This window comes from Thermochaetoides thermophila, assembly GCF_000221225.1.
Source record: "Thermochaetoides thermophila DSM 1495 unplaced genomic scaffold scf7180000011822, whole genome shotgun sequence".
Classification (NCBI taxonomy): domain Eukaryota; kingdom Fungi; phylum Ascomycota; class Sordariomycetes; order Sordariales; family Chaetomiaceae; genus Thermochaetoides; species Thermochaetoides thermophila.
Genome location: NW_006383038.1, coordinates 1,873,579 through 1,896,960, shown reverse-complemented (window position 1 = coordinate 1,896,960; position 23,382 = coordinate 1,873,579). Strand labels below are relative to the sequence as shown.

The following is a 23,382-nucleotide window of genomic DNA, read 5'->3' as shown; positions in this document are numbered from 1 at the left end:
ACGGGCCACACTCCTGAGTCCTGCGCCTGGTGCCCAGAGTTTGGAGAGGTGGCCCTTTTTGCTGTGTTGTCCCTCAGAAGCAGGGGGGTCACGTGTGGGCCCATCCTCGAAATTGACACCTCACTGAATTGAAGTTTGCTGGGAAAGGCCAGATCTTTAAGGAGCCCGCCGCTGCTTCGTCGCCTTTCCTTTCACCCTTTCTCAAACCCATTGCGCCGACAACAACTCTCCGGTCCCTCCCTTTGGAGTCGTTGTCGTCGTTATCTCCCACTTTTGGCCCTTCTTCTTCTTCTGGATGGTTTAATATTTTCTTTTTTTCCCTTGATTCGTCACACAATTGCCCAAGATGAGTTCTCGTAAGTGCCACGCTGGTCCCTTTGCGCGATGTCGGCGCGCGTTTGTCGAGCTGGCTGCCCGAGCTGCGACGGCGACATTGGGCATCCGACTCGACGACTCGCGGAGTTGTATTGCGCAGAAAAGCTTCGAGATGGCTCGATCTCCACGACAATGTGCTGACGCGCGCTGCTCTGGCCAACAGTTCGGTTCCTCGATCTCGTCAAGCCCTTCGTGCCGTTCCTCCCAGAGGTTCAGCAGCCCGAGAGCAAGATTCCCTTCAACCAAAAGTTGATGTGGACGGGCTTGACGCTGCTGATCTTCCTGGTGATGAGCCAGATGCCGCTGTACGGCATCGTCTCGTCCGACTCGTCGGACCCGCTGTACTGGCTGCGCATGATGATGGCCAGTAACCGCGGCACCTTGATGGAGCTGGGTATCACGCCCATCATCTCCTCGGGCATGGTCTTCCAGCTCCTGGCAGGCACCCACATGATCGACGTTAACCTCGACCTCAAGTCGGACCGCGAGCTCTACCAGTCGGCCCAGAAGCTCTTCGCCCTGATCCTGTCGGTTGGTACTGCCACCGTCTACGTGTTCACTGGTCTCTATGGCCCCCCGAGCGAGCTCGGTGCCGGCATCGTCTTCCTGCTGATCCTCCAGCTCGTCTTGGCCGGCATGATCGTCATTCTGCTCGATGAGCTGCTCCAGAAGGGCTATGGTCTCGGCAGCGGTATCTCGCTCTTCATTGCCACCAACATCTGTGAGTCGATCATGTGGAAGGCTTTCTCGCCTACCTCGATCAACACTGGCCGCGGCCCGGAGTACGAGGGTGCTGTCATTGCTCTCTTCCATCTGCTCATGACCTGGCCCAACAAGCAGCGTGCTCTGCAGGAGGCCTTCTACCGCCAGAACCTGCCCAACATCATGAACCTGCTGGCCACCATTGTCGTCTTCGCCGCTGTCATCTACCTCCAGGGCTTCCGCGTCGAGATCCCCGTCAAGTCCTCTCGCCAGCGCGGTGCTCGTGGCTCGTACCCCGTCCGTCTCTTCTACACCTCCAACATGCCCATCATGCTCCAGAGTACCCTGTCGTCCAACATCTTCCTTATCAGCCAGATGTTGTACTCTCGGTTCTCGGACAACCTGCTCGTCCGTCTCTTCGGCGTCTGGGAGGCCAAGGACGGCTCTTCTCAGCTCTCGGCTGTCTCGGGTCTGGTCTACTACATGTCTCCCCCTCTCAACTTCAAAGAGGCTCTCCTCGACCCCATCCACACTTTCGTCTACATCGCCTACATGCTCACCGCCTGCGCCATCTTCTCTAAGACCTGGATCGAGGTCTCTGGCTCCAGCCCCCGCGATGTTGCCAAGCAACTCAAGGACCAGGGTCTCGTCATGGCCGGCCACCGCGACCAGAGCATGTACAAGGAGCTCAAGCGCGTCATTCCCACTGCGGCCGCCTTTGGTGGTGCTTGCATTGGTGCGCTTTCTGTTGCCAGCGACCTCATGGGTGCGCTCGGCTCCGGCACCGGTACCCTGCTTGCTGTCACGTAAGTTCTGTGCGCTGTGTTTTTCTTTCTTTCTTTCTTTCTTTTTTTTTTTACTGTTCTGTGAGTATGGTTGCTAACCAGTTTCCAGCATCATCTATGGTTACTTCGAGATTGCTGCCAAGGAGGGTGATCTGGCTGGCATGAAGGGTATGATCATGGGTTAAGCGTTTTCTCAATCACTCTTGACCCCTTTGCACTTTTTTTTTTGGCCAGCAGAGGCTCGCTTGCCATAGGCTATGAAAAATGGTCGAGCACGCGAAGACAGGCTTTGCAGGCGTATTTTTCCCTTGCTGATTTGTTAACACTATAATGGCCTGGGGAGTTGGAAGGCAGGGATGGATGGATGGATGGATGGATGGATGAAATGAACGGGTGTGCTGTATACTAGGCAAATAGGGAAAATGTGATAAATAGGGAGGCGTTTTATACACATACACAGCAAGAAGAGGCAAGGCGCAGATTGAGCATGGTGGTTAGTCTGGTGTGTTTTGAAAGTTTTTGAAGATGGTCGGTCTTAGCAATGGCAGGACGAGTACATGAGGAGGAGACTGATAATGAAGATTGAAATGAAAAATATGACCGACTTTCGACCGAGTTTGCTACATGGTATATATATATATATATACATATATATATCTTGGACAATGAAGTTTGGAATGAAATAAGATGATCGACTTGCTAACCGATTTTACTCTCTATCTTCGGTTTCTAAGTAAGTTGAAGGAGGGTGGAATTATCATTACCGACTTTTATGTGTAACCGACTTTCGACCGACTTCCCTTCTTCCCCATCGACTTTCATCCTATATCTATCTCCAGGCAGTTATCCGCATACAAGTCGCTTTTGTCGGTTGTTGGAAGTCGGTCTCAGACCCGCACCCTCAGAAGAAGCAAGATAGGATCGGATGGAAGCTCGGAAAGCGACTCTTAGGTAAGCTCCCGTCAGGGAGTTTCACTTGGGGAAGGTCGTACAAAAAAAAAAAAGCGGGGCGTTTCGTTCTGCTTGACTTTTACGATCGAGCGAACGAAGGGCGCATGTGTGTCATCAGCATGTGGCAACCTGCAGCCTGCAGGAGGAGGCGTTTGGTTGGACGCTACGGCAACGGCGCTTATCTTTTTATTTAAACCAGAGTTTCCAAGACTGCGGCCAGCGGATCGAGCCCTTTGCCGTGGGGTAAGAGGAGGGTGATGGCGACGTGTTGCACTTTGCCCAAGGCGACCTACCGAAGGTCTTGGTCGGTCATGGTCGGTCATGGGTTGTTGGTTTTCAGAACGTGGCACAATTGATTTTCTAAATCACTGCGATGAAAGACGGGGATATCAAGTCGGTCAACAGCCGACTCTAATGACCAATTGCTGGCAATAAAAACTCGTCACCGACATTTTGGGGGCGGTTTAGCCTCAATGGCAACGTGGCGAACTGTTCTGCATTTACGGAAACTAACTTGCAAGTCTACTTTTCTGCTAGTCGAGCACCCCCGAAATTTTGATGAGAGTCCCGCGTCAAGCTTGGTGACTCAGTTCGGGGGAGTTGGAAGTTCAGACACGTCTCTCACGGGCGTTGTCAGCGAGACGAGGGAAGGTGGGCCACAAATTAGGAAGGTCCCAAAATTTTGGAATGGAGGGGTCGATGTGAGGAGTGAGGAGAGCGGAGGAGTCATGACTCCATGTGAGGTCGGAGTTAACGTCGGGTCGAAAAGGGGCCTGGCTGGCCGAGAGCAGTGTTCGGTTACTACTGGTGCGCTGCGGGAGAAGCGTTGCTTTCTGCGTTGCGGGAGCTGCTTTAGCTGCAGAAAGCCGGTCGCCGGTCCGGTGCCGAGAAGTTATAGTGGGATGTAGGGATGTAAAAATATGTAGGTATGAAATACAAACCCGAAGTAGGGGCGCGTGTGTTCTCATGGTGTTCGCATTTTTAAGTTGGTGAGGGTCGAGGTTGAGAATTCCATATAGTTTTCCATTGAAGCTCGGGGTAAGACCAAAAAAAAAAAAAGAAAAGAAGAGAGAGAGAGAGAGAGAGAGGCGAGATGGAATTGTCGCACAATCAAGATCCCCCAAACCCTTATTTTCCCAAAGAAAGCTTTAGTCAACAAAGGAAAGCTTCCCCGAATGAGACAATGGATGGTCGCCCCGATGATCCATGATCGTGATGCCTTCTTCCCCCTCCCCCCCCCCTTTTTTTTTTACCTTTCCCTCAGGGGCCACGGTTGCCATGCGATGTCTTACTGCAGCGCAGAAGCAGGCACAGAAAGCTTGCGTATGCCCAGGGACCAACAGAAGCTTCCTGCGGGGCACAGTAAGCAGCTCAATCGCTCCCGCTGGAAGCTGTTGGGAGCGACCCCACTTTGCTGACCTTCCCAGGCCTCGTGGGCGCCAGCAGGTTGCAGTGGGCGACGTGCTCGAGCTCTGCAGGTGAAGTGGGTAGCCCCTTGTCTGTCCCGCCAGGTTCCCATTGAAATTCGCAGTTTTTCCATCCTGGACTTGGACCGACGCTCTAACTTTTTTTTCTTTTTTTTTTTACAAAATTCTTTTTTTTTGATACAACAGCAGATGTCAATCCCAGACTGAACCTGTGACCCTCTAGAGCAGTCAGTCGGTCGAGACGAAAAATGCAGTGGTGATCATAAAGTGCGCGTCTCTGCCATCGATTGTCTTCGAGCTTTGCTTCTCTGCTGTCCACTCCCAACGTGGAAGTTCAAAGTCGCAGCACCTTTTCGCTTCGCTTGCTCGGATCCGAGGTCGCCGACGGACCGATCACTGCACCCACTGTGCTTTTAAACTGACATTTGATCGAGCGGCCGTCGACCTACACTGCTTACCTCTTTTTTTTTTTTGAAAAAAATAAAGAAAAAAAAACTTCAATTTCTTCCTGGACTTGCTGTTTATTCTCACTTCTCGGGTTCCTCCGTGTGGCAGTCATCAACCACTCTCGCTGTTGCTGCCAGGGATCAGCACCAGTGCCGGGGTGACGACCACAAAACGCCACAACGCACACCCCCGAACTGAAGTACACGAAACAAAACGTGGAGTCTAAGACAACCACTGCAGCACCTCACCCCCAAAATCAAAATCCGGGCTTTTTTTTTTTAAAGGTCGTGTGTTTTGTGTTCCCATCGCAAAACAACACGTCACATTCTCATTAGCCGTTGCCCCGTTCGCGTTCGCCGCGAACCGCTGCGCGCGAGAGCGAGATGGGCTTTGCCGAATGTTCCTGGCCAATATGGCGGGTCGATGACTTCACACATTGCTTCCAGCATGAGTACGTCCGGCCCCTTTTCACGTTGTTTTCTCGAGCACGCCACGCCAACTAACACACACAAACAGCTACCTCAGGGTCCTGCTGCCGTTGATTATCATTGGCCTGTCTTTTGTGCGCCTCGTCATCCAGAACATTGTCCGCGCCGTCCGCTCCAAGAGCCCCCGAGGGTATGAGCGCATCCTCAACGGCGGCGCATCCATCTCTCCTGCTACCCACACCGAGCTGCCCCGCGAGGAAGAGCCTGTCAGCGAGAGCGAGGATGAAGCAGACTTGACCATCGGCGGCGGCCGGCTCGCCTTGGTAAAAACCACTACCCGCGGCTCCATCGTCCAGGCCGACATCCCGCAGGCGCAGACACTATCGGTGTTTGTCGAGGAGCTGGCTGTCGCCGGGCTAGTCGCCATCAATACCGCTGCGCTCGCTACGGGCGCCTATGACGATGATCGCCGTCGCATGTCTGCAATTGCTGGCCTGGTCGTCTGGGTATACACCCTGCTCTTGACCTCGCTGCGTCTGTTCCTCGGAAACACGCAATGGCGCGTCCCGCGGCTCTGGAACCATACTGCTACCATCTACAGTTTCCAGTGGCTCTTTACGCTGGTCATCTTCCGCTCGGCCCTGATCCATCCCGCCTCGCACCTGGCCCAGTCACTGGTCATTGCCGAGTTTGCGCTCACCTCGCTGCTCTTTGGCATGGCCATTAGCACGCGGAAGGGTAATAAGACTATCTTACTCGAGTGGGAAGATGGCATCGAGCCGGGCAGGGAGAACCTCGCCAGTCTGTTCTCCCATTATACCTTCTCCTGGGTCGACTCGATCATCTGGGCGGGCTGGAAGGAGCCCTTGACGATGAAGCGGGTTTGGAACCTGCTGCCGAGGGATAAGGCTGCCGCCGTGCTGGCGAGCTATCGCCAGGTGAAGCGAACGACGGTTCTGTCGCTGCATCTGGTGAAGTACTTCAAGGGGATGCTGCTGGCGCAGGCAATCTGGGCGGCTTTTGGTGGTGCTCTCGCGTTCGCGCCCACGCTCCTGCTTAGGCAGATCTTGGAGTATGTCGAGAACCCGTCGATCGCGCCGCGGAATGTGCTGTGGCTTTACGTCATTCTGCTGCCAGTGTCGGATATTGTCCGATCGATCTGCGACGGTCAAGCGCTATGGATCGGTCGCAAGATTTGTATCAATATTCGGGCTATCCTGGTTGGTGAGATTTACGCCAAGGCTTTGCGCAGGAAGGCTGCCGCGGGGAACGATTCCACGCTAGGGGCGAAGAAGAAGAAGAAGAAGAAGAAGAAGAGGAGGAGGAGAGACGAGGAGGAGGAGCAGGGCGTTAAGAAGAAGGGACTCCTCGCCAAAGCAAAACGCTTGTTGGGTCTTGGGAAGGATTCTGACGATAAAAAGGCCGACGCGAACGCCCAAGGACCTGAGAACAAGGACAAGAAGGGCGAGCCTGATGAGCAGGCCAACCTGGGTACCATCATCAACCTGATGTCGGTCGACAGCTTCAAGGTGTCCGAGGTGACGGCATACCTGCACTTCCTAGTCGCTGCTGCCCCCGTCCAGCTGCTCGTCGCCATCACCCTGCTCTACCGCGTCATGGGCCTCAGCGCAATCCCTGGCTTCATCGTCATGGCGCTGCTGCTTCCCGTCAATATCGCTTTCGGCAAGGGATTCAACTCGAGTCAGAAGAAGATCATGGCTGCTACGGACAAGCGGATCCACACGACGAACGAGATCTTGCAGAATATCCGCATCATCAAGTACTTTGCCTGGGAGCATCGGTTTTCCAAGATTGTGGATGAGAAGCGCCGTGCTGAGCTCAAGGCTCTGCGGACCCGGTACATAATCTGGGCGGCGGCCGTCGCGGTGTGGAATACCGTGCCGATCTTGATTACCTTCTTCTCGTTCTTGATCTATACCGTGGTCGAGAAGAAGCCGCTTTACCCGTCGGTGGCGTTCACGGCTATTTCGTTGTTCATGCTGCTGCGGTATCCGCTCGATCAGCTAGGTGACATGATTGCTCATGTACAGGAGTCGCAGGTGTCGATTGATCGGATTGAGGAGTTTCTGTCGGAGGAAGAGACCGAGAAGTTTGCGCAGCTGGGGATCGACAACGTCGATGAGAACGGCAACAGGGTCATCGGTTTCCGGAATGATGCGACCTTCATCTGGGGCAGCAAGACAGCCGTCAAGGAGGACGGGACGATGGCGTTCCGCTTGCTGGATCTCAACGTCGACTTCAAGATCGGCAAGCTCAACGTTATCACCGGTCCGACCGGGTCTGGCAAGACTTCGATGCTCATGGCCCTCCTCGGCGAGATGACCCTGATCAAAGGGCGCGTCTACCTCCCCGGCGGCCGCAGCCGTGAGGACGTGCGACCCGATCCCGAAACGGGCCTGGCTGAGACGTGCGCCTACGTCGCCCAGCAAGCCTGGCTCGTTAACGCCAGCATCAAGGACAACATTCTCTTCTCCGCCCCCTACGACGAGAAGCGCTACCACGACGTCATCGTCGCCTGCGCTCTGGAACGTGATCTCGAGATCCTCGACAACGGCGACGAAACTCTTGTCGGCGAAAAAGGCATCACCCTCTCCGGCGGCCAGAAACAGCGCATCTCTTTGGCTCGTGCGGTCTACTCCAACTCGAAGCATCTGCTCCTGGATGATTGCCTGAGCGCCGTCGACTCGCATACCGCGCAGTGGATCTTCAACAACTGCATCATGGGCCCCCTCATGCGGGGACGCACCTGCATTCTTGTCTCCCACAACATCCCTTTGTGCGTCCCGCAGGCTGATTATGTGGTTACGATGCACAATGGGCGGATTGCCGCGCAGGGGACCCCGCAGGAGCTGGTGGCGGCCGGCAAGCTTCCCGAAGACGCGCTGCCGCGGGAATCTGCGCCCGGGTCGGCGCATATCTCGCGGGTGCCGAGCCGTGTTCCGTCGAGCGTGGGCGAGGAGAGCGGTGACACGCTCGTGGTGAACGAGGCCGATCCGGATGCGCAGCAGACCTTGCGGGCTGAGAATGCCAAAAAGAAGGAGGCGAAGAAGATAGACGCTATGGAGGAGCATAAGGCCGTCGGGTCGGTCAAGTGGCCGGTTATGAAGCTTTACTTGCGTTCTATGGGAGGCTGGTGGTTTTGGTGTCTGGCGTGTGTGGTGTTCACCGCGCAGCAGCTCTCGGGCGTCGCGAGTAGTATTTGGATCAAGGAGTGGTCGAATCAGTATACCGAGCAGGAGGAGGAGAAGTCGTCGAGGGAGGCGGTGCTGTTGTTCAACGTCAACTCGGCGAGTTACTCGGCTCAGACGCTGTCGCCGACTTACTTTGCGTCGATCGGGACGTGGGTTAGGGATCGGGCTGGGTTCGTCTCCGCCGCCGCAAGCGCGGACGCGGATGGGACGCCGGAGGTCAACGTGCAGTACTATCTCGGCATCCTGGCGCTTATTGGGCTGGCCGGGGCCGCGACGGCGCTGATCCGCGATCTCTGGATCTTCTTCGGGTCGTTGACTGCCTCGTGGAAGCTGCACGCAGGCCTGATGAACTCGGTCACTCGCGCCAAGTTCAAGTTCTTCGACGTCACGCCCCTCGGACAGATCATGAACCGCTTCAGCAAGGACCTCGAGGCCATCGACCAGGAGGTGGCGCCCGTCGCTATCGGTGTGATGACCTGCGCGCTGGGGATCGTTGTGACCGTCGTCCTGATCGCATGGATCACGCCCGGGTTCTTGATCGCCGGCGTGTTTATCACGCTAGCATACATCTTCCTCGGCGCGTTTTACCTGCACGCTTCCCGCGACCTGAAGCGTCTTGAATCCGTCGAACGCAGCCCGCTCTTCCAACAATTCGGCGAGACCCTCAGCGGCGTGACGACCATCCGCGCATACGGCGACGAGCGTCGCTTTATTCGCGACAACCTGGCGCGCATCAACACCCAGTTGCGGCCGTTTATCTACCTGTGGGCTGCTAACAGATGGCTTGCATTCCGCACCGACCTGCTCGGAGACATGGTGGCGTTTTTTGCCGGGGTCTTCGTCATCTTGAGCCTGGGCAAGATCGATCCCGGATCGGCGGGTATTTCGCTCAGCTACGCGATCGGGTTTTCGGAGAATATCCTCTGGCTGGTGAGATTATATGCGGTGAATGAGCAGAACATGAACTCGGTGGAGAGGATTAGAGAGTATCTCGACGTTGAGCAGGAGGCGGAGGCGGTCGTGGAGAAGAACCGGCCTGAGAGCGGGTGGCCTTCGAGGGGGACGGTTGAGTTCGTGAACTATAGCACGCGGTATAGGAAGGAGTTGGAGCCGGTGTTGAAGAACCTGAGTTTTAAGATCGAGGCAAGAGAGAGGATTGGGATTGTGGGGAGGACGGGCGCCGGCAAGAGCTCGTTGACGTTAGCGATCTTTAGGGCCCTGGAGGCGGACGAGGGGAAGATTCTCATTGACGATGTGGATATCAGCACGATTGGGCTGAGAGATTTGCGCGAGGCGATCACGATCGTGCCGCAGGAGCCAACGCTTTTCATGGGGACCATCAGGAGTAACCTCGACCCGTTTGACTTGTATACGGATGAGCAGATCTTTGCGGCGTTGAGGAGGGTCCATCTCATCCAGCCGGATGAGATGCCTTCTGCTTCTACAGGCGCGGCTCTTCCGGCGCCGACGACCGCCTCCTCTTCGGAGCAGGCCGCCGACCGAGCCGCTTCAGACCAGCAACAAGCAGACGCGATTCCCACGAACAAGAACCCCTTCCTCGACCTCTCTTCCCCCGTCACCGAGTCTGGCAACAACCTCTCCCAAGGCCAGCGCCAGCTCCTCTGCCTGGCCCGTGCCCTCCTCAAAAACCCGACCGTCCTCGTCATGGACGAGGCGACCGCCTCCATCGACTATGCCACGGACGCTGCCATCCAGGAGACCATCCGCGAGCTGGACAGCACCATCATTACCATTGCGCACCGCCTGCATACCATCGCGGATTATGATAAGGTGCTGGTGCTGGATAAGGGGTCGTTGGTGGAGTACGGGCATCCGTGGGAACTCATGAAGAAGAAGGGGGGCGTGTTTAGGGGGATGTGTGAGATGACTGGGGATTTCGTCGGGTTGAGGCAGGTGGCGAGGGAGGCGTGGAGGAAAAAGGTTTTGGTCGATGTGGGGGATGAGGAGGAGGAAGAGGAAGAGGATCAGAGGAGTGAGGGTTCGAGTGGTGGGGAAGAAGGTCGGCGACAAGAGCAGCAGAAGGGCGTGAGCGAAGAACAGCCTGAGCAGTCTGCCTTTGAAGACTCAGCACCATCCGCCGGCCAGAAGCCGTAGAGAGGCTTCTTCCCTTCGGAAGCGTCTACCGCCTCGTCTGGGCTGGAGACATTTTACACGATTACCACAGCTACAACCACCAGTGCCAGTGTGAGATTGGGTCGGAGTGAGGATTCCTCCCCTTTTTGGGGGTATGGAAGAAGAAGAAGAAGAAGAAGAAGAAGAAGAAGGGGGAAGAAGGGGAAGAGGTTAAGTGTTTGGTGTAGTGCTTTTGTACATAACTCCAGAATTAACTAACTAAGCTGATCGACTTAAAGTGGAAAAGGGGAAAATGAAAGCAAGGATGGATTATTACGGGGGTTGGTCACTGATACATGTTGGCGTTATTAGGATGGAACAGGGATCGAATAATTTTTTTTGTTTGGTTTTGAGTGGTGATAGGATGAGTTAACACAGGTAGCGATATACATAGTATTGGTAGAAATTGGTGTCTTCCCTGGTTGCTGTGACAAGTGAAGGCCTGAAAAGGATTGCTTTTCCTCTCATTGATTGAGTGGCCTTATCATTTACACTAGGTAGGACTGCAGAATCAACGCGACTAAAAAAAAAAGTCCTCTCTGGACTGAAAAAAATGTGCACGTCTGCTGGTTCCACTAGTCTTACATCATAGTCTGGAAGTCCTCCTAGAGTCTAGCTTACTAAATCTGCTCTCAAGCCACCCACTGTGGTATATATATGTGCCCCATTCCACATTTCTCTATTCCATCATCCTTAGTATAGTACCTCCCCTCACTCTCCGGGACCGACCCACAGCCATCTTCCTTTCCTCTGTTCAACACCCTTCTCACCTAACCACAACCTAATTTCCAACTTCTAACAGTCCAAATACCCGATCCAACTCCTCCCCTTCATCTTTCCCGCCTTCCTTTTCATCTCCCTTATTCACGCGTTCCGGCTGCAGCACCCTAACCTCACTATCCAACCACCCAGGCGCAATCCTCCTCTTCTCAGCCAGCTCCCTCTTCCTAATCCTCTCCTCAAACTCTTCCAGTTCTCTTTCCCCCTGACTCTGCAGTTTGCTCAGATGGGATTGCAACGCCCGACAGGAGGAAATGATTTCCGATGGGTGGGCGGAGTGTGTTCCTCCCGGTGAGGTTACGTATTTCGGGAGGGATTGAGAGCCAGAAGAGGAGGAGGAGGAGGAGGAGGAGGAAGAGGAGGGGTGGGGTTGGGTTTCTGGGGGAGGGGGGGTTAGGATGGAGGGGGGCAGGGTCGAGGGCATAGGTTTGTAGGTGTAGGGAAGGGTCGGGGCTGTAGGGAGGTTAAGGAAGGGGGAGACTGTAAGGGGGAGTTGTTGGAGGAGGGGGTGAGTTTCTAAAACTTTGGTTAGCGAGAGATCATTTGGGAGAAGAGGGGGGACATACTTGTGTCGTGCATTGTGTGAGTTGGTAAGAACAAGTCTTGGAGATGTGGGTGAAATGAGTTTGATGAATGGGTTGTTGGCTTGTTTTGATGTCGGCGTGGATATTTGTTGAGAAGTCTTGATGTTCTCAGTCCTGAAATGAAAAAAATTTTTTTTGTTTTCTTGGGTTTCAATTTAAGTCGAATGTAAGATGTAAAAGAGCGACGATCACGTTACCGATGGATGGAAAGTCACAGTGACAATTGCGATGAGAAGAGGAACATGGACGAATTGTCCAGCTCCTCATGAGTGAGAACCGCATTGGCCAGCGGGGTACTTTGATAAGCTTATCGATAAAAGCTCAACCCCACAAAGTTTCCCGATCGCGATCAAACACGCGACCCTCGCGTCTCCAACGCCGAGCTCCAAGCTTCCCAAAAGTTGCAGCTCCCTCCAAAAACTTTGCTGTTTCAGCCAATCCGACATCTTGATTCCCTTCGAGAAAGATGGCCCTCGAAACAATTCGCTCGCCCATTTCTCTGAGCGATTACATAACGCTCTCCGACCACCAAGAGACTACACCTGCCAGCTTCTATGACGGGAAACCCGTGCTCTACTACCATGCGACGGGCGCAAAGGCCTGGCTGCACAAGTCGAAGCGCGGCAAGCTGCCTTTCTTCCCCGCAGATTTGGAGAATGAGCCCACTGCGCCGGAGAATGGCGCCGTGAGCGCGGCAAATGAGAAGGTTGAGCAGGTCGTGGATGTATTTGTGAACTCTGCGTACGGCTTTCTTCCCTGTCAATTGACCTTGTCTCCCAAGCTTGGATTCCAAGAGAAGATGCTAACAGCCGGCCATAAAACAGCAACCTCGCCCTCTTCTCCCCAACCGCCGCCTGCGGCATCACAATCCCCTACCACCGCATCGGCGTGCACGGCGTGCGTATCCTGCGCGACCCCTCCACCGGCGCCACCTACCCCTCGATCTTCCTTGAGCTGGAGCTGAGTGACGGAGGAGGCTGGGAAGATGACTGCGATACTGTCGATCTGACTCTTATTCCGCCTGCCCAGTCCCAATCCCAGACTCATGCCCGGTCCCAGTCCCATTCTACTACACAGGGACAGAACTCGCAGTCTGCTTCTTCTACCGATGCAGCCTCTTCAGAGCCTAAATCCGAAGCTGCGAAAATGTACGAAGCCATCTCCGCCTGCTCGCGTCTCAACCCCGATCCGAACATTGGCCAAGGCGAAGAAGATGACGACGAAGAGGGAGACTGGGATGATGACGAGGGTACAGCAGACGGTGACGCAGAAGACGACCCTCGCATCGTCTTTGAGCGGGATGTCGAAGCTGTTAATGGCATCCCCGGCGCATATACCGCCGCTAACAATAACTCTACAAACGGGTTGCCGCCCCCTTTTCCCGGCAGCTCGGGCTGGATTACCGCAGAGAATGTGCACGAGTTTTTTGACGAGAATGGAAATTGGCTTGGGAGGGATGGCGAAGAGTTGCCGGAGGTGGATATTGAGATTCGGCTTCCGGGAGAGGAGGGCGAAAATGGGGATGAAAATGAGGGTTTGGGAGAGGGTGCAGGGAGTCGGCGCCCCAGAGAAGAGGTGCCCGATGGTGATGGGGCTGATAGCGCGGAGAGTAAGCGTCCAAGGTTAGAGTGATTTGGACAATTAGGTAGTTATGGGGTTAGGGCGGTAGAAAAATGGCAAGTAGACGGGTCATGGGCTAAAAAAAAAAAAAAAGGGAAAAAAAGAACAAGAAAGGGAGGTTAAGGGATACTGTGATTTTCGCCTTTAAAATAGGAGCACATAATTGCAAATGAAATGTTGCTGGGTTGAGGTTTGCCCGGTTTGTTAGCCGTATGGCCTCAGTATCAAGATGAAAGATAAACTTATCAATTTTAAAGTGTCTGTGGCCTGGGCTTTCCCCTTGTTTCTGCTTGGGCACAACAGTAACTACTGCATAAACCCGTTTGTTCTCCTTTTTCTCATCATCCCTATATTTCATTTCCATCAGTTTACGAGATCCACTCAAGCTGGTACTGTAATGTTGAACTCGATAGAGTAAAATCCAGTCCATCGTCCGTATTCCCCTTTCCGCATACATTCGTCGGACAACTTTGTTGGCTCTTCTAATAAAAAAAAAGCATGGCCTGCTCAACTTGCAACGTCTTGTAGAGTTTATTGCTCTCCAGTATGCCTACTCAAGAGCCGTACTTTGACTTCTACGCGGGCATTGGCTTGGTTGGGGACGAATAGCGCCATGTCTGGGAGGTGGACTGGTGTGAAATCAAACGAGGGCCAAACTGAATAAGCGGAAAGAGATGACATACTATTAAAGCCTGCAGAAGCAGCCTGACATTCTGCCACATTTGGCCGAAGTATGATTAATCCTTGGTCGCTTTTCCGATCGAAGCAGTACCAATACGATGGTCGTTTCCCTGCTTTCCCTAGACTAAGACCAAAGGCAACTTGAACAACAGCTGCTAAACCAAGAAATGTTTTGATGCCGAACGTGGATCTACTTCCGCGAGAGAACTGCTAAATCTTGGGGTTGCTTGGACCACTTGAAGGAATGTCAGCCAAAATAAGGTTCAAGATTGACTTCTGATGAGGTATTGATTGTCCAGTAATCTTCAGCTTGTCGGTAGTTCTGGGGTCTAAACCTGCATAAGATATATATAGACTCTCATTGTGCATTTCTTCTGTTTGATTCTTGCGTCTTTCACTGCTCGGCAGGTGACATTGCTGTCGTTTCTGACTATGGCAAAATCAGTGGTGTTGAAGCTTCAACAGTTGCTCTAGCCGGGTCCATATTAAAGATTGAACTATGTGGTGTTTAGTAGGCAGAAAGCTCATCTGTCACGGCCGTTGTCATCATCGAGAAGGATGTCAACCCTTAATGCGGCACAACATGTAACCCCTTTGGGGTTTCCAACAAGCACCTGCCGTGATAGCGCCTATTAGCATTACAAACCATCTCCTCCTGCCCATTTTCAACGCGATCTCGGAAGTAAGTCTCAGCAGTCTACTCAAGAATATTCTGGAATTAGAGGGTGATACTACCGCATCAAAAGTCATCAACCTCCAATGACAATAAAGCCAGTAACTCAAGATTGTACGACAACACTCCAAGTCTGAAGTCGGAGACCGCATCTTTGAACAGCTCACACGCGTGCTGTATCCCTCGTGGAATGCGATAGACAATCCTCGTTATGTGTGACATGGTACTAGGGAAAACATCACTAGCTGAAGGATGCGTTATAGTTCTAGAACAGCATGCTCACCAACCATGCAATGCAAGAGAGTCAAGCCATCTATGCCGGTTCCGGAACATCTTGTTCACCAACCCCGCGGTGTAGGAAGTCTGGGAGTTCTTGGAGAGGTAGGTCACACAGTAATTCGACGGCTCATCACCACTATACAAGACCAGGGTCGATTACGGGGCTGAAGTCGCAAATGATCAGAGTTGCGCAAGGCTAAAGGGACAAGGCCAAGGGACTGGCTGGAGGAGTTGTTTAGATCAGGAGATGACAGTCATGCTTGTACTCACCAGCCATGGAATGGTATTGAAGTGGTGGTTGACACCCCCACCTCCTGAGCAAGAACAAGACTTTGTTGGCTCAAAAAAGGAGGGGCTATCAAGGGTCGGAGCTAATAGGTCGGGGACAGAAATCAAAGCAGAGATCTCCCAAGTTGTCTTATGTGCAGACTACATATCATTTCAACCTCTCATGCACAAGATCTCTCCTATTGCGTGCATTGTGATCTGTCTGTCAACTTTGCTTGTGCATGGACTCTAGTGATGCTGGCATCTTGGCGTGGAGGAACCATTGGCAGCCAGAAACATGCCTGGGCCTTTTTATGGGGAAAAAGAGATGGAGAGTTTTTCCCCGCTGTTTCAGAAGCACAAACTTGTTTATAGTTAGCGTGGAGCCTTTCGCACAGCTGAGGCTCAAAGACAACATGCAACCCCACAGCATGACCATGGCCGATTTCTCTTGTCATGAGACATTGGATCCTAGAATCTTTGTAGCCTTTTCCCGATTGGGGTGAGGGTCAATCGGTCGAAGCATGATGCAAGAGAGCGTGACATTGGGATTGGGTTGGGCTTGGTAAGAGGAGACATGAACCCTTGGGACTGCATTGTACAGTACATAGTGGCCACAAGAGGTATCATCTGCACCTTGCGGGGATGTCGTTTCAGCAGGGAGATTCAAGGTGGCAAACTACGTTAGGACATCAAAGTTCAGGGTTCATGGGTTTAAGCGACGCGCATTGATTACAGGCAGCTCATTTAAAGCCGCCTGACTATTCAGTCGCGGGGAACAAGCATCTTACTCGCAGCTTTTGCTCCGATCGCGTTTCTCTCCCGCAACAGCGATTTTCCGTTTCGAAAAAAAAAAAAAGGGGGGGGGAAGGGGGCTTGACTGGGCCGAGTTTTCAAAGGCTTGGGGAGGAATCGCGTGCGGTGTGCATAAGCGTTAGGTGAAAGTGGCGGTTAGTTGGGTATGGTTGTGGTGGTATTGCAGGTTGCCAAGCATGCGGTGAGGACTGCAGTTGGACGCGCGACGGGCCCTAACACGCAATTTAAAAAAGAAAACTTGGGATGACAAACGTCCAGGACAACATCGACATGACGGTGGCTGCCTCATCCAGCAGGTCTTATCGCTTGAACACAAAAACTGGGTGCGTTGCTGGGCATCAGGTGGTTGAAGAGGCCGGCCGTATGATTGACGCGCGGCCGGCGACGGGATGAGAGGTTCTGCTGGCCACAGGATCACAAGATTTTGCTTGTTGCTCTTTGGCCAAGGATGCAGTGGGAAGAGTCCACCACTGTCCGCATGTTGTGACCTGTGACCGCCTCTTTTCACCCCGCAGGTGGCTCAGAGTCAGCATGGACCAACACCAGCAGGCGACAGAGTGCCGTGAACTGTGCTGATGTCCAGGACAGGGAAACTGGTAACTGCAGTGGTCACTGCAAGAAGAAAAAAATTGATGGGCATCGCCTGAAGGTTTCTGCGTCGATCTTCTTTTGTCCGCCAGCATCTCCAGCCTCCAGAGGCCCCACCACTGGAAAGGGGAGCCAAAAGGCGGGTTCCATGCGCTGAGCAAGCGCAGCCAATCACAGCGGGATGATGTAACCAAGAAGGGCAACGGGGCGGGTCCTAGGCTGCAGGCGGCAAGGATGGGCAGCTCCGGAGTGGATCCGCCTTGCACCCCTGCAAGCCAGATTTAGCTCACATTGGCTGCATCTTGCAGGTCCCACAATCCAGATCTCCTGGGCAGGCTGCAGGACGGGACGATAGGCATGATGGAAAGGGCAGGTCTCTCCATCAAAGAAGGTGTACCTTGTTGGGGGCTGCGGGCTTGCAAACTTCCATTTCTTCAGCAGGAGCCCGCATTCACCTGCTGGAAGGGCGTCTTCACTTGACTTTTGCCTGCATCTTTTCCCTGGGACTTCCACGAGCTGCCTCGAGTGGGTTTGATCCACCGATTCCTTCGTGGAAACAGCCGACCACAGGGGAGTCGGGAACCTAACATACCAAGACCTGAACGCTTGTGGCCCTTCGTACGGATATTTCCGATTAATTGAGATTGATTTCATCTGTTGATCGCCCTGGCTTCCTTTTTGCTGTGAAGCCTTGGTTTTCTTTTCTACTCTGTTTCCCTCCTGTCCGGAAGGTACCACGAGCGTTGCTCCTCCTCCTGCTCCTGCTCCTCCTCCTCCTCCTCCTCCTCCTCCTCTTGATCGCTTGTCCATTCAAAAGTCGCTCAAACAGATTGCGTAGCCCGCCTGTGCCACATAAAACTACCTGTGCAGAATCCTGTTTCCGTCACCAGTTCTGGTCGGTACTTCCAATCAGTCATCCTCCCCAGCTGACACTCCTTCCCCCTCTCGCAACAACCGACTCCCTTTCGAATTTCGAGATCTACGACAAGGCTTAGACCTGAGGTCTGATCTTTCGACGTCATTTGCATCATAGCAGCAAGTCGACAGATATCGCGAAATCATCGACTATTGTCGGCCATATAATTACCCGTTGAACCGATTTATTGCACTTCAAGGAAACAATTACAACACCTACATCCCCCCCCCCTTCACCAAAAAAATGACCTCCAACACACCCCAGCAGGCCGACACCCGGCTGGAGGCTCCCACGTCGAGCGCCACGGCTAAGAGCCCGCGTCTCGAAGAGAAGTCCTCCCAAGACACCATCGCCGCCTCCACAACCGAGCCCTTCCCGACATTCGAGGACAAAGAAGCCGGTGGCATCCCACGTCCCTCAGACGTCTCAACTGTCGTCACGCCGCGTGCTCACGGCAACCCCTTCGAAACGGACATTGAGGCAGCAGCAGCCGGTGCCGTCACCTACGACAAGCCCCGCACAAGCGGCATTTCCAACGTCGGCACCTGGCGCAAGTCGTGTGGCGCGATCGAGTGTACCACGGGCGGCTCCGACTGCCAGGTTTGGCCGGGACAGGACCACTGGAAGCGCAAGGCCAAGGCGGCGAAGAAGAAGCGCCACACATGCAATTGTATGGCTAACATGAGCAAGCGCACGAGGGTGGTGGTCAAGATTCTGATCTTGCTGCTGATCGTTGGATTGGCGGTTGGTGTCGGCTTTGGCGTCAGTAAGCCTCTTGGCGCGGGAATTTGGAAGAGCTCGACCCAGAACCAGAGGTGAATTTCGTCAGCTTTTTTCTACGGGCGTATGACGCTAGGGGCATGATCTCTTCGGGTTTTACGTCATGCGAATCGACACTCGACCATGTACGATATGATGACGATGCGAAGACAAATAGCCTTCAGCACTCTGTTCATCTTACGGCTCTGGAGACATGGCAGCAGACATGATACCCCCCCCACCCCCCCAATACACGGACGCTCTCTTTATAGCAGCATTCTTGTCGGCGGCGTAATCTTGATCAGTACCTTTCTTGCTTTTGCTTTTCACTACTCTGGCGTTATGGGTTCTCGGGAGTACTTTTTACATCTTGGGCGGCATTGCACTGGCGTTTTTTTTTTTGGTGGAACATGATCTCAGGGCGAATCACTTTCTGTGTGTGTTTTCGCACAAACGGGAATGGGAGCTTGTTAGGTACACCAGGACAGGAAAGGCAGGAATTATGAGACATAGATACAACGTAATAATTGCAGAACCTCATGAGGGAATCAGGCCGTGAAGATATGGCCGTATGGTTACCGCATCACGAGGTACAATGTAACAACCAAACAACCACAATTGGGTCGATGCCGCAGTTGATAGAAGCGGCATTACCAGTGTGTTGAACTGAAGTTATACTAATGAAATGGTATGATTGAAAGGAGGCAAAGCTACCTTACGTGCGTGGCTTGTACTTCTGGACTTGAGTCCAATTTGGGTTCCATCTGGCTTTCATTTGTATATGTGTGTGTGTGTGTGTGTGTGTGTGTGTGTGTGTGTGTGTGTGTGTATGTTTGCGACATGACTTGTGATCCCATGGGTGACCCTTTGTACTTGTCCGGTTCTTCATATGGTAGGTAGGAGCAAGGAACCTAGTTCGATAAGCGTTGAAGCCCGAAAACAGATTCCTCCGTGCTGCTGGGTACCAGGTGCGCGAAAGAAAGGGAAGGATTAGGAGTGCTTTGATGTAATGCAGGGATTGACCCATTGACGCTATGGTGTAAGACCAAGTACAATTATGACAGACTAGGACAACTCCACAATCATAGAAATTATCTCATATACCCTTGTGGCTTCCCTTGTTCCTTCCTGCTCAATAGCACAAGCTGTTGAGGGTCAACATCCTTGGGTGTTGAGGATCAACGCCAAGAGGCGTTGAGGAACTACTCCCCAATGCGTGGGGGGTTGTTGGGGGCGGAGTATATCCTGTAATGTCTATAGTCAGCCTGAAGAATTGTCGAGATGTATATAGATTCCATGCGGGGCCATCGGGCCAGAGATGGCTCTCCAGTCAGCAATACGAACAGTTGTCTGTTCAACTGGTAGTCACAATGGATCATTCTGACTGTGTGAGAACTCCAGTCTCTCAGATCCAGCGACCTGGCACGTCTCGAATCCATCTCAGAAGGTCTAGATGCGTCGGTGATGGATGCCAATCTGGAGACTCCTCTCATTATACTATATGCGTCGCGCTATGAACGGAGTGAGTCAACCTACAAACACTTGCGCAGACGATTCTTTACAGTCTCTTCTCTCCATTATCGAGCAGAATGAGCTTTTTGATGATTGGAATTTTCTATAGTCCTGCTGGCAGCATACGGTTAGCTAGTTACGGAAATATATGGGTTGTTATTGATGAAGGTTCTCTTACTGCTTTACACAATCTGAGAGGGACAGATTACCTGCACATCATTGCTTAGACATAGTTGTGAAGTAGTTATGGATGATGTGATATCTGTAGAGCTTATAAGCATTGAATGGTATCTACAATTGCCCATGATACTGAGTGACTTCACTGCCCCATCGCCTGCTCTTCCCTAGTGCAATAGTGATGAACAAATATCTAAATGCAGATCCTCTGTATGATTGCTTACTTTGGTCATGCATGTCTGGGTAAAAAGGGGCTTTAAGCGAGCGACACATGAGATTCATACAGGTAGGCTTTGAAAATCAAAAGAGTTGGAAAAGCTCCTGCTAATTCGCTATGTCCTTGATACATGGAAAGGTGGAAGCAAAGAGGGTCATATACAAGTCAACAAAAGAGCACTAAACGATGTAGGTTGTAACCCACATCCAAAATACATGTTGTCACGATCTGCCCCACGGCGAAGAAGCGTTCTAATTACCGAGACTAGTAGTTCTTTTTTTTTTTTTTTTGGCTACCTGACGAGGTGTCCGACCAGCGTTGTTTTGCTCTTAATGTCTGCCCTGGTTGCAATCAAGGTGTTTACAACGTCATCCCACACGCGATTTTGGACAGCATAATGTAGAGCTGTGTTCCCTTGTTCATCGCAGCGGCTAATGTCCGCACAAAAGTTGAGAAGAATCTTGACGTATCAGGGCGTGAATATTTTGCTGCCACATGGAGGGGTGTTATGCCTCCTTCCATGGAGGAATTGACATTACCTTCCAGCCCATGACAGCAGAGGAACTTGATAGTCAGCCCAGCATGATAACCGGAAGCAGCAGCGTGAAGTAATGTTTGTCCTTTATTTGCTTTGCATTTTAAGTCAACGAAGGGGTACCTGAGAAGCAACTCAAGCACATTTGCATCGCTCGACCGTGCAGCACTATGGAGTGGAGTAAATCCATCCTCGGTTGCGGAATGGATTTGAACTTCGTGCAGTTGCAACAGAGTCTTCGCTACTTTGCAAATGGCTGCTGCGCAAGCAATATGCATCGGAGCGTTTCCATTCGCACCCTTCATATTCGGACCACATCCGACTTTGGTTGTTAAAGTCTCCACAAGGTCATACAGATCATGCTTTGAAGCAGGGTGCAGTAACGTTGTGCCATCCTGCGCTGAAGATCCATATGATGGCTCAAAGCTACCGCTTATACTCTCGAGGAAGTGGTTATGATCCTTAATGGTTGTCCGACCGAACTCAGAAAGCTGGATGACAATGTCAGAGAACTTGCGTTCCGCTGCAAGCAAGATAGGGGTAGTCCCAAACGCTCGAGCTTGAGATAGACACTTTACATCGTTCCTCTGCAGCATTCGATGGACAGCTGTTCGAAGCCCAATAAAGGCTGTTCATTTTCGTTATCTCAGCCATTATGTTAGGTTCACAGTTGATATCAAGCTGGGTCAGGGTTCTTGCCAAGTTAATGGATAAGTGCCGCCAGCTTTTGGTTGGATGACTGTCCGAGGTATTCCAGCAGGTCAAGAACGTTGACATTATCCTTGTCACTCTGTCGCGCATGGGGGCTCCAGAACACGGAAGCGTAGTACGACAAGGAACCAAATCCCCTGTTATAAAGCTCCTTCAGCGGAGATTTTAACTCAGAAACGCTTAACCGAGTGAAAAATCGAATGCAACTCCATATCAGTTGTTGATCGGTTTCCAATCGTTATTTATTCAAAAAAAACCCGGAAAGTTCCAAATGCTACAATTATCGTTAGCTTTGCGCTGACCAATGTATGCCAATAATCGTAGCCAAATAAAGACTAAGCCAGATTAGACAATAATCCCAAGATCGGTCTCATGGTTTCATCACTAGTAGGCAGCAGCAGCCGCTCTCAAGACCCCTGAGTCTATGCCTCTTACCAGAAATGGTGATAAGGAGGGCTCTGGCCTCATAGATGATCTGGGTATAACGATCAAATTACTGTGAACCAGCTGATCGTTATGTGCAGAGTTGACTGTACCGCGAGGAGTGCAATAGGAGCTGGGAGTGTGTGTACGCAGAGCTCGGCTGAGTCGGGGTCAGTCCGACCCCGCAATGAGCGTGCACCGGACTCCGACTTGACGCCGGAGCCGGAGTGCCGGGGACTAAGCCGGCATTACGATTACTGACCCAATATCATAGCAATCATGATATAACTTTTCAGATAGTATCAGTAAGCTAAATTCTATGTTATCCGATACAAAATGGTTTTGAAGTATTATCTTCGTGATGTTGGTTTCATACACTTGTTTTGAATCACAAAGCGTCCAATAAACACTCTGTTAGTTCACTGCGTTTAAATATAGTGGTGTTACATATTGGCCTCAATTCATAGAGAAAAGATCAACGAACGCTTTCATACTCTAACTATTATGCTCTGTAGTTACTACATAGCAACGAGGGCACACGGGGCCGCCGAGAAGCAAGCAATAACTAAGCTAACTAAGAAAAAAACTATAAACCACCTCTCACTCCTTCTCTTTCTCTCCAGAGCTGGGCTCTGGCACGCGGGGGCGAACCACAACTACGTAAGATTTTTGTCTCGGGATATGTTAGCTACTTAATGCGCTGTTGACGAGGAGACGATGCGGTGCAGCAGCCCGGACGAAGTGTACCATAGTATAAACCAGCTGATCGGAAAGATACATCTCCCTCTCCATCATCACTTTCACTCCCACTTTACTTTAAGCGACCTTGCACTCACTTTTTCTTCAAGGTAAGGTACAAGTACGTGTGACATAACATCGCTCAGTAAGGCCATCAGCCCTCCTCAGCTCAGCCATTCCACACAACATATCACCGTCGCTCTTCCGACCTGTTTCTGCCACCGGACGAGGGGCAAATACGTATCAATTTTGCGACCTTGCTCGTGGCACTCCATAGCGTTACAGGATTGCAAAAGCTGAGGTTCCCATTCTCATTAGCTCTTATTGCCCTTCCCGCTCGTCAGTCCAGTCGAGTCTGTCGCTTCAACGTACTAATAGTAAACAGTAGGATTGACGAAGCGGGACAAGAATCACTGCAGAAGATGGCTCCACATCGTCAAGATTGGGCAACAATCTAGTCAGTCGAACGAAGTCGTAGGTTATCTCACGAGGTAGAGCCAGAAGCCTGCTTAAGGGCAAGTAACCAAGCAATGCCTGTGATCAACAGCGCGAATTCTCCGGTGTAGTCAACAGTCTACTGCAAAGAGATATGGTAGCTGAGGAGCGTGGGCCCGTACAAATACCACAGGGCATGTCTTGGCTGAGT

At 52.2% G+C, this 23,382-nt stretch overlaps 5 protein-coding genes across 5 annotated transcripts; 4 read left to right on the top strand and 1 right to left on the bottom strand.

Moving 5' to 3' along the window:
* Positions 1-346: 346 nt before the first annotated feature.
* On the top strand, positions 347-2,047 carry CTHT_0069570 (uncharacterized protein; the record flags this gene model as incomplete). Its single annotated transcript, XM_006697172.1, has 3 exons — positions 347-356; positions 539-1,883; positions 1,972-2,047. The coding sequence occupies 3 exons, from the start codon at positions 347-349 to the stop codon at positions 2,045-2,047; spliced, it is 1,431 nt and encodes a 476-aa protein (XP_006697235.1).
* A 3,023-nt stretch (positions 2,048-5,070) lies between these two features.
* Positions 5,071-10,442, top strand: CTHT_0069560 (putative ATP-binding cassette (ABC) transporter protein; the record flags this gene model as incomplete). Its single annotated transcript, XM_006697171.1, has 2 exons — positions 5,071-5,138; positions 5,204-10,442. The coding sequence occupies 2 exons, from the start codon at positions 5,071-5,073 to the stop codon at positions 10,440-10,442; spliced, it is 5,307 nt and encodes a 1,768-aa protein (XP_006697234.1).
* A 799-nt stretch (positions 10,443-11,241) lies between these two features.
* On the bottom strand, positions 11,242-11,819 carry CTHT_0069550 (uncharacterized protein; the record flags this gene model as incomplete). The annotated part of the gene is made up of 2 exons (XM_006697170.1): positions 11,242-11,756; positions 11,807-11,819. 2 exons carry the CDS (start codon positions 11,817-11,819, stop codon positions 11,242-11,244), a joined length of 528 nt encoding a protein of 175 aa, XP_006697233.1.
* A 471-nt stretch (positions 11,820-12,290) lies between these two features.
* CTHT_0069540 (uncharacterized protein) lies at positions 12,291-13,456 on the top strand (the record flags this gene model as incomplete). Its single annotated transcript, XM_006697169.1, has 2 exons — positions 12,291-12,565; positions 12,649-13,456. 2 exons carry the CDS (start codon positions 12,291-12,293, stop codon positions 13,454-13,456), a joined length of 1,083 nt encoding a protein of 360 aa, XP_006697232.1.
* Positions 13,457-17,907: 4,451 nt separating this feature from the next.
* CTHT_0069530 (uncharacterized protein) lies at positions 17,908-18,483 on the top strand (the record flags this gene model as incomplete). Its single annotated transcript, XM_006697168.1, has 1 exon — positions 17,908-18,483. The coding sequence occupies one exon, from the start codon at positions 17,908-17,910 to the stop codon at positions 18,481-18,483; it is 576 nt and encodes a 191-aa protein (XP_006697231.1).
* Positions 18,484-23,382: the final 4,899 nt, after the last annotated feature.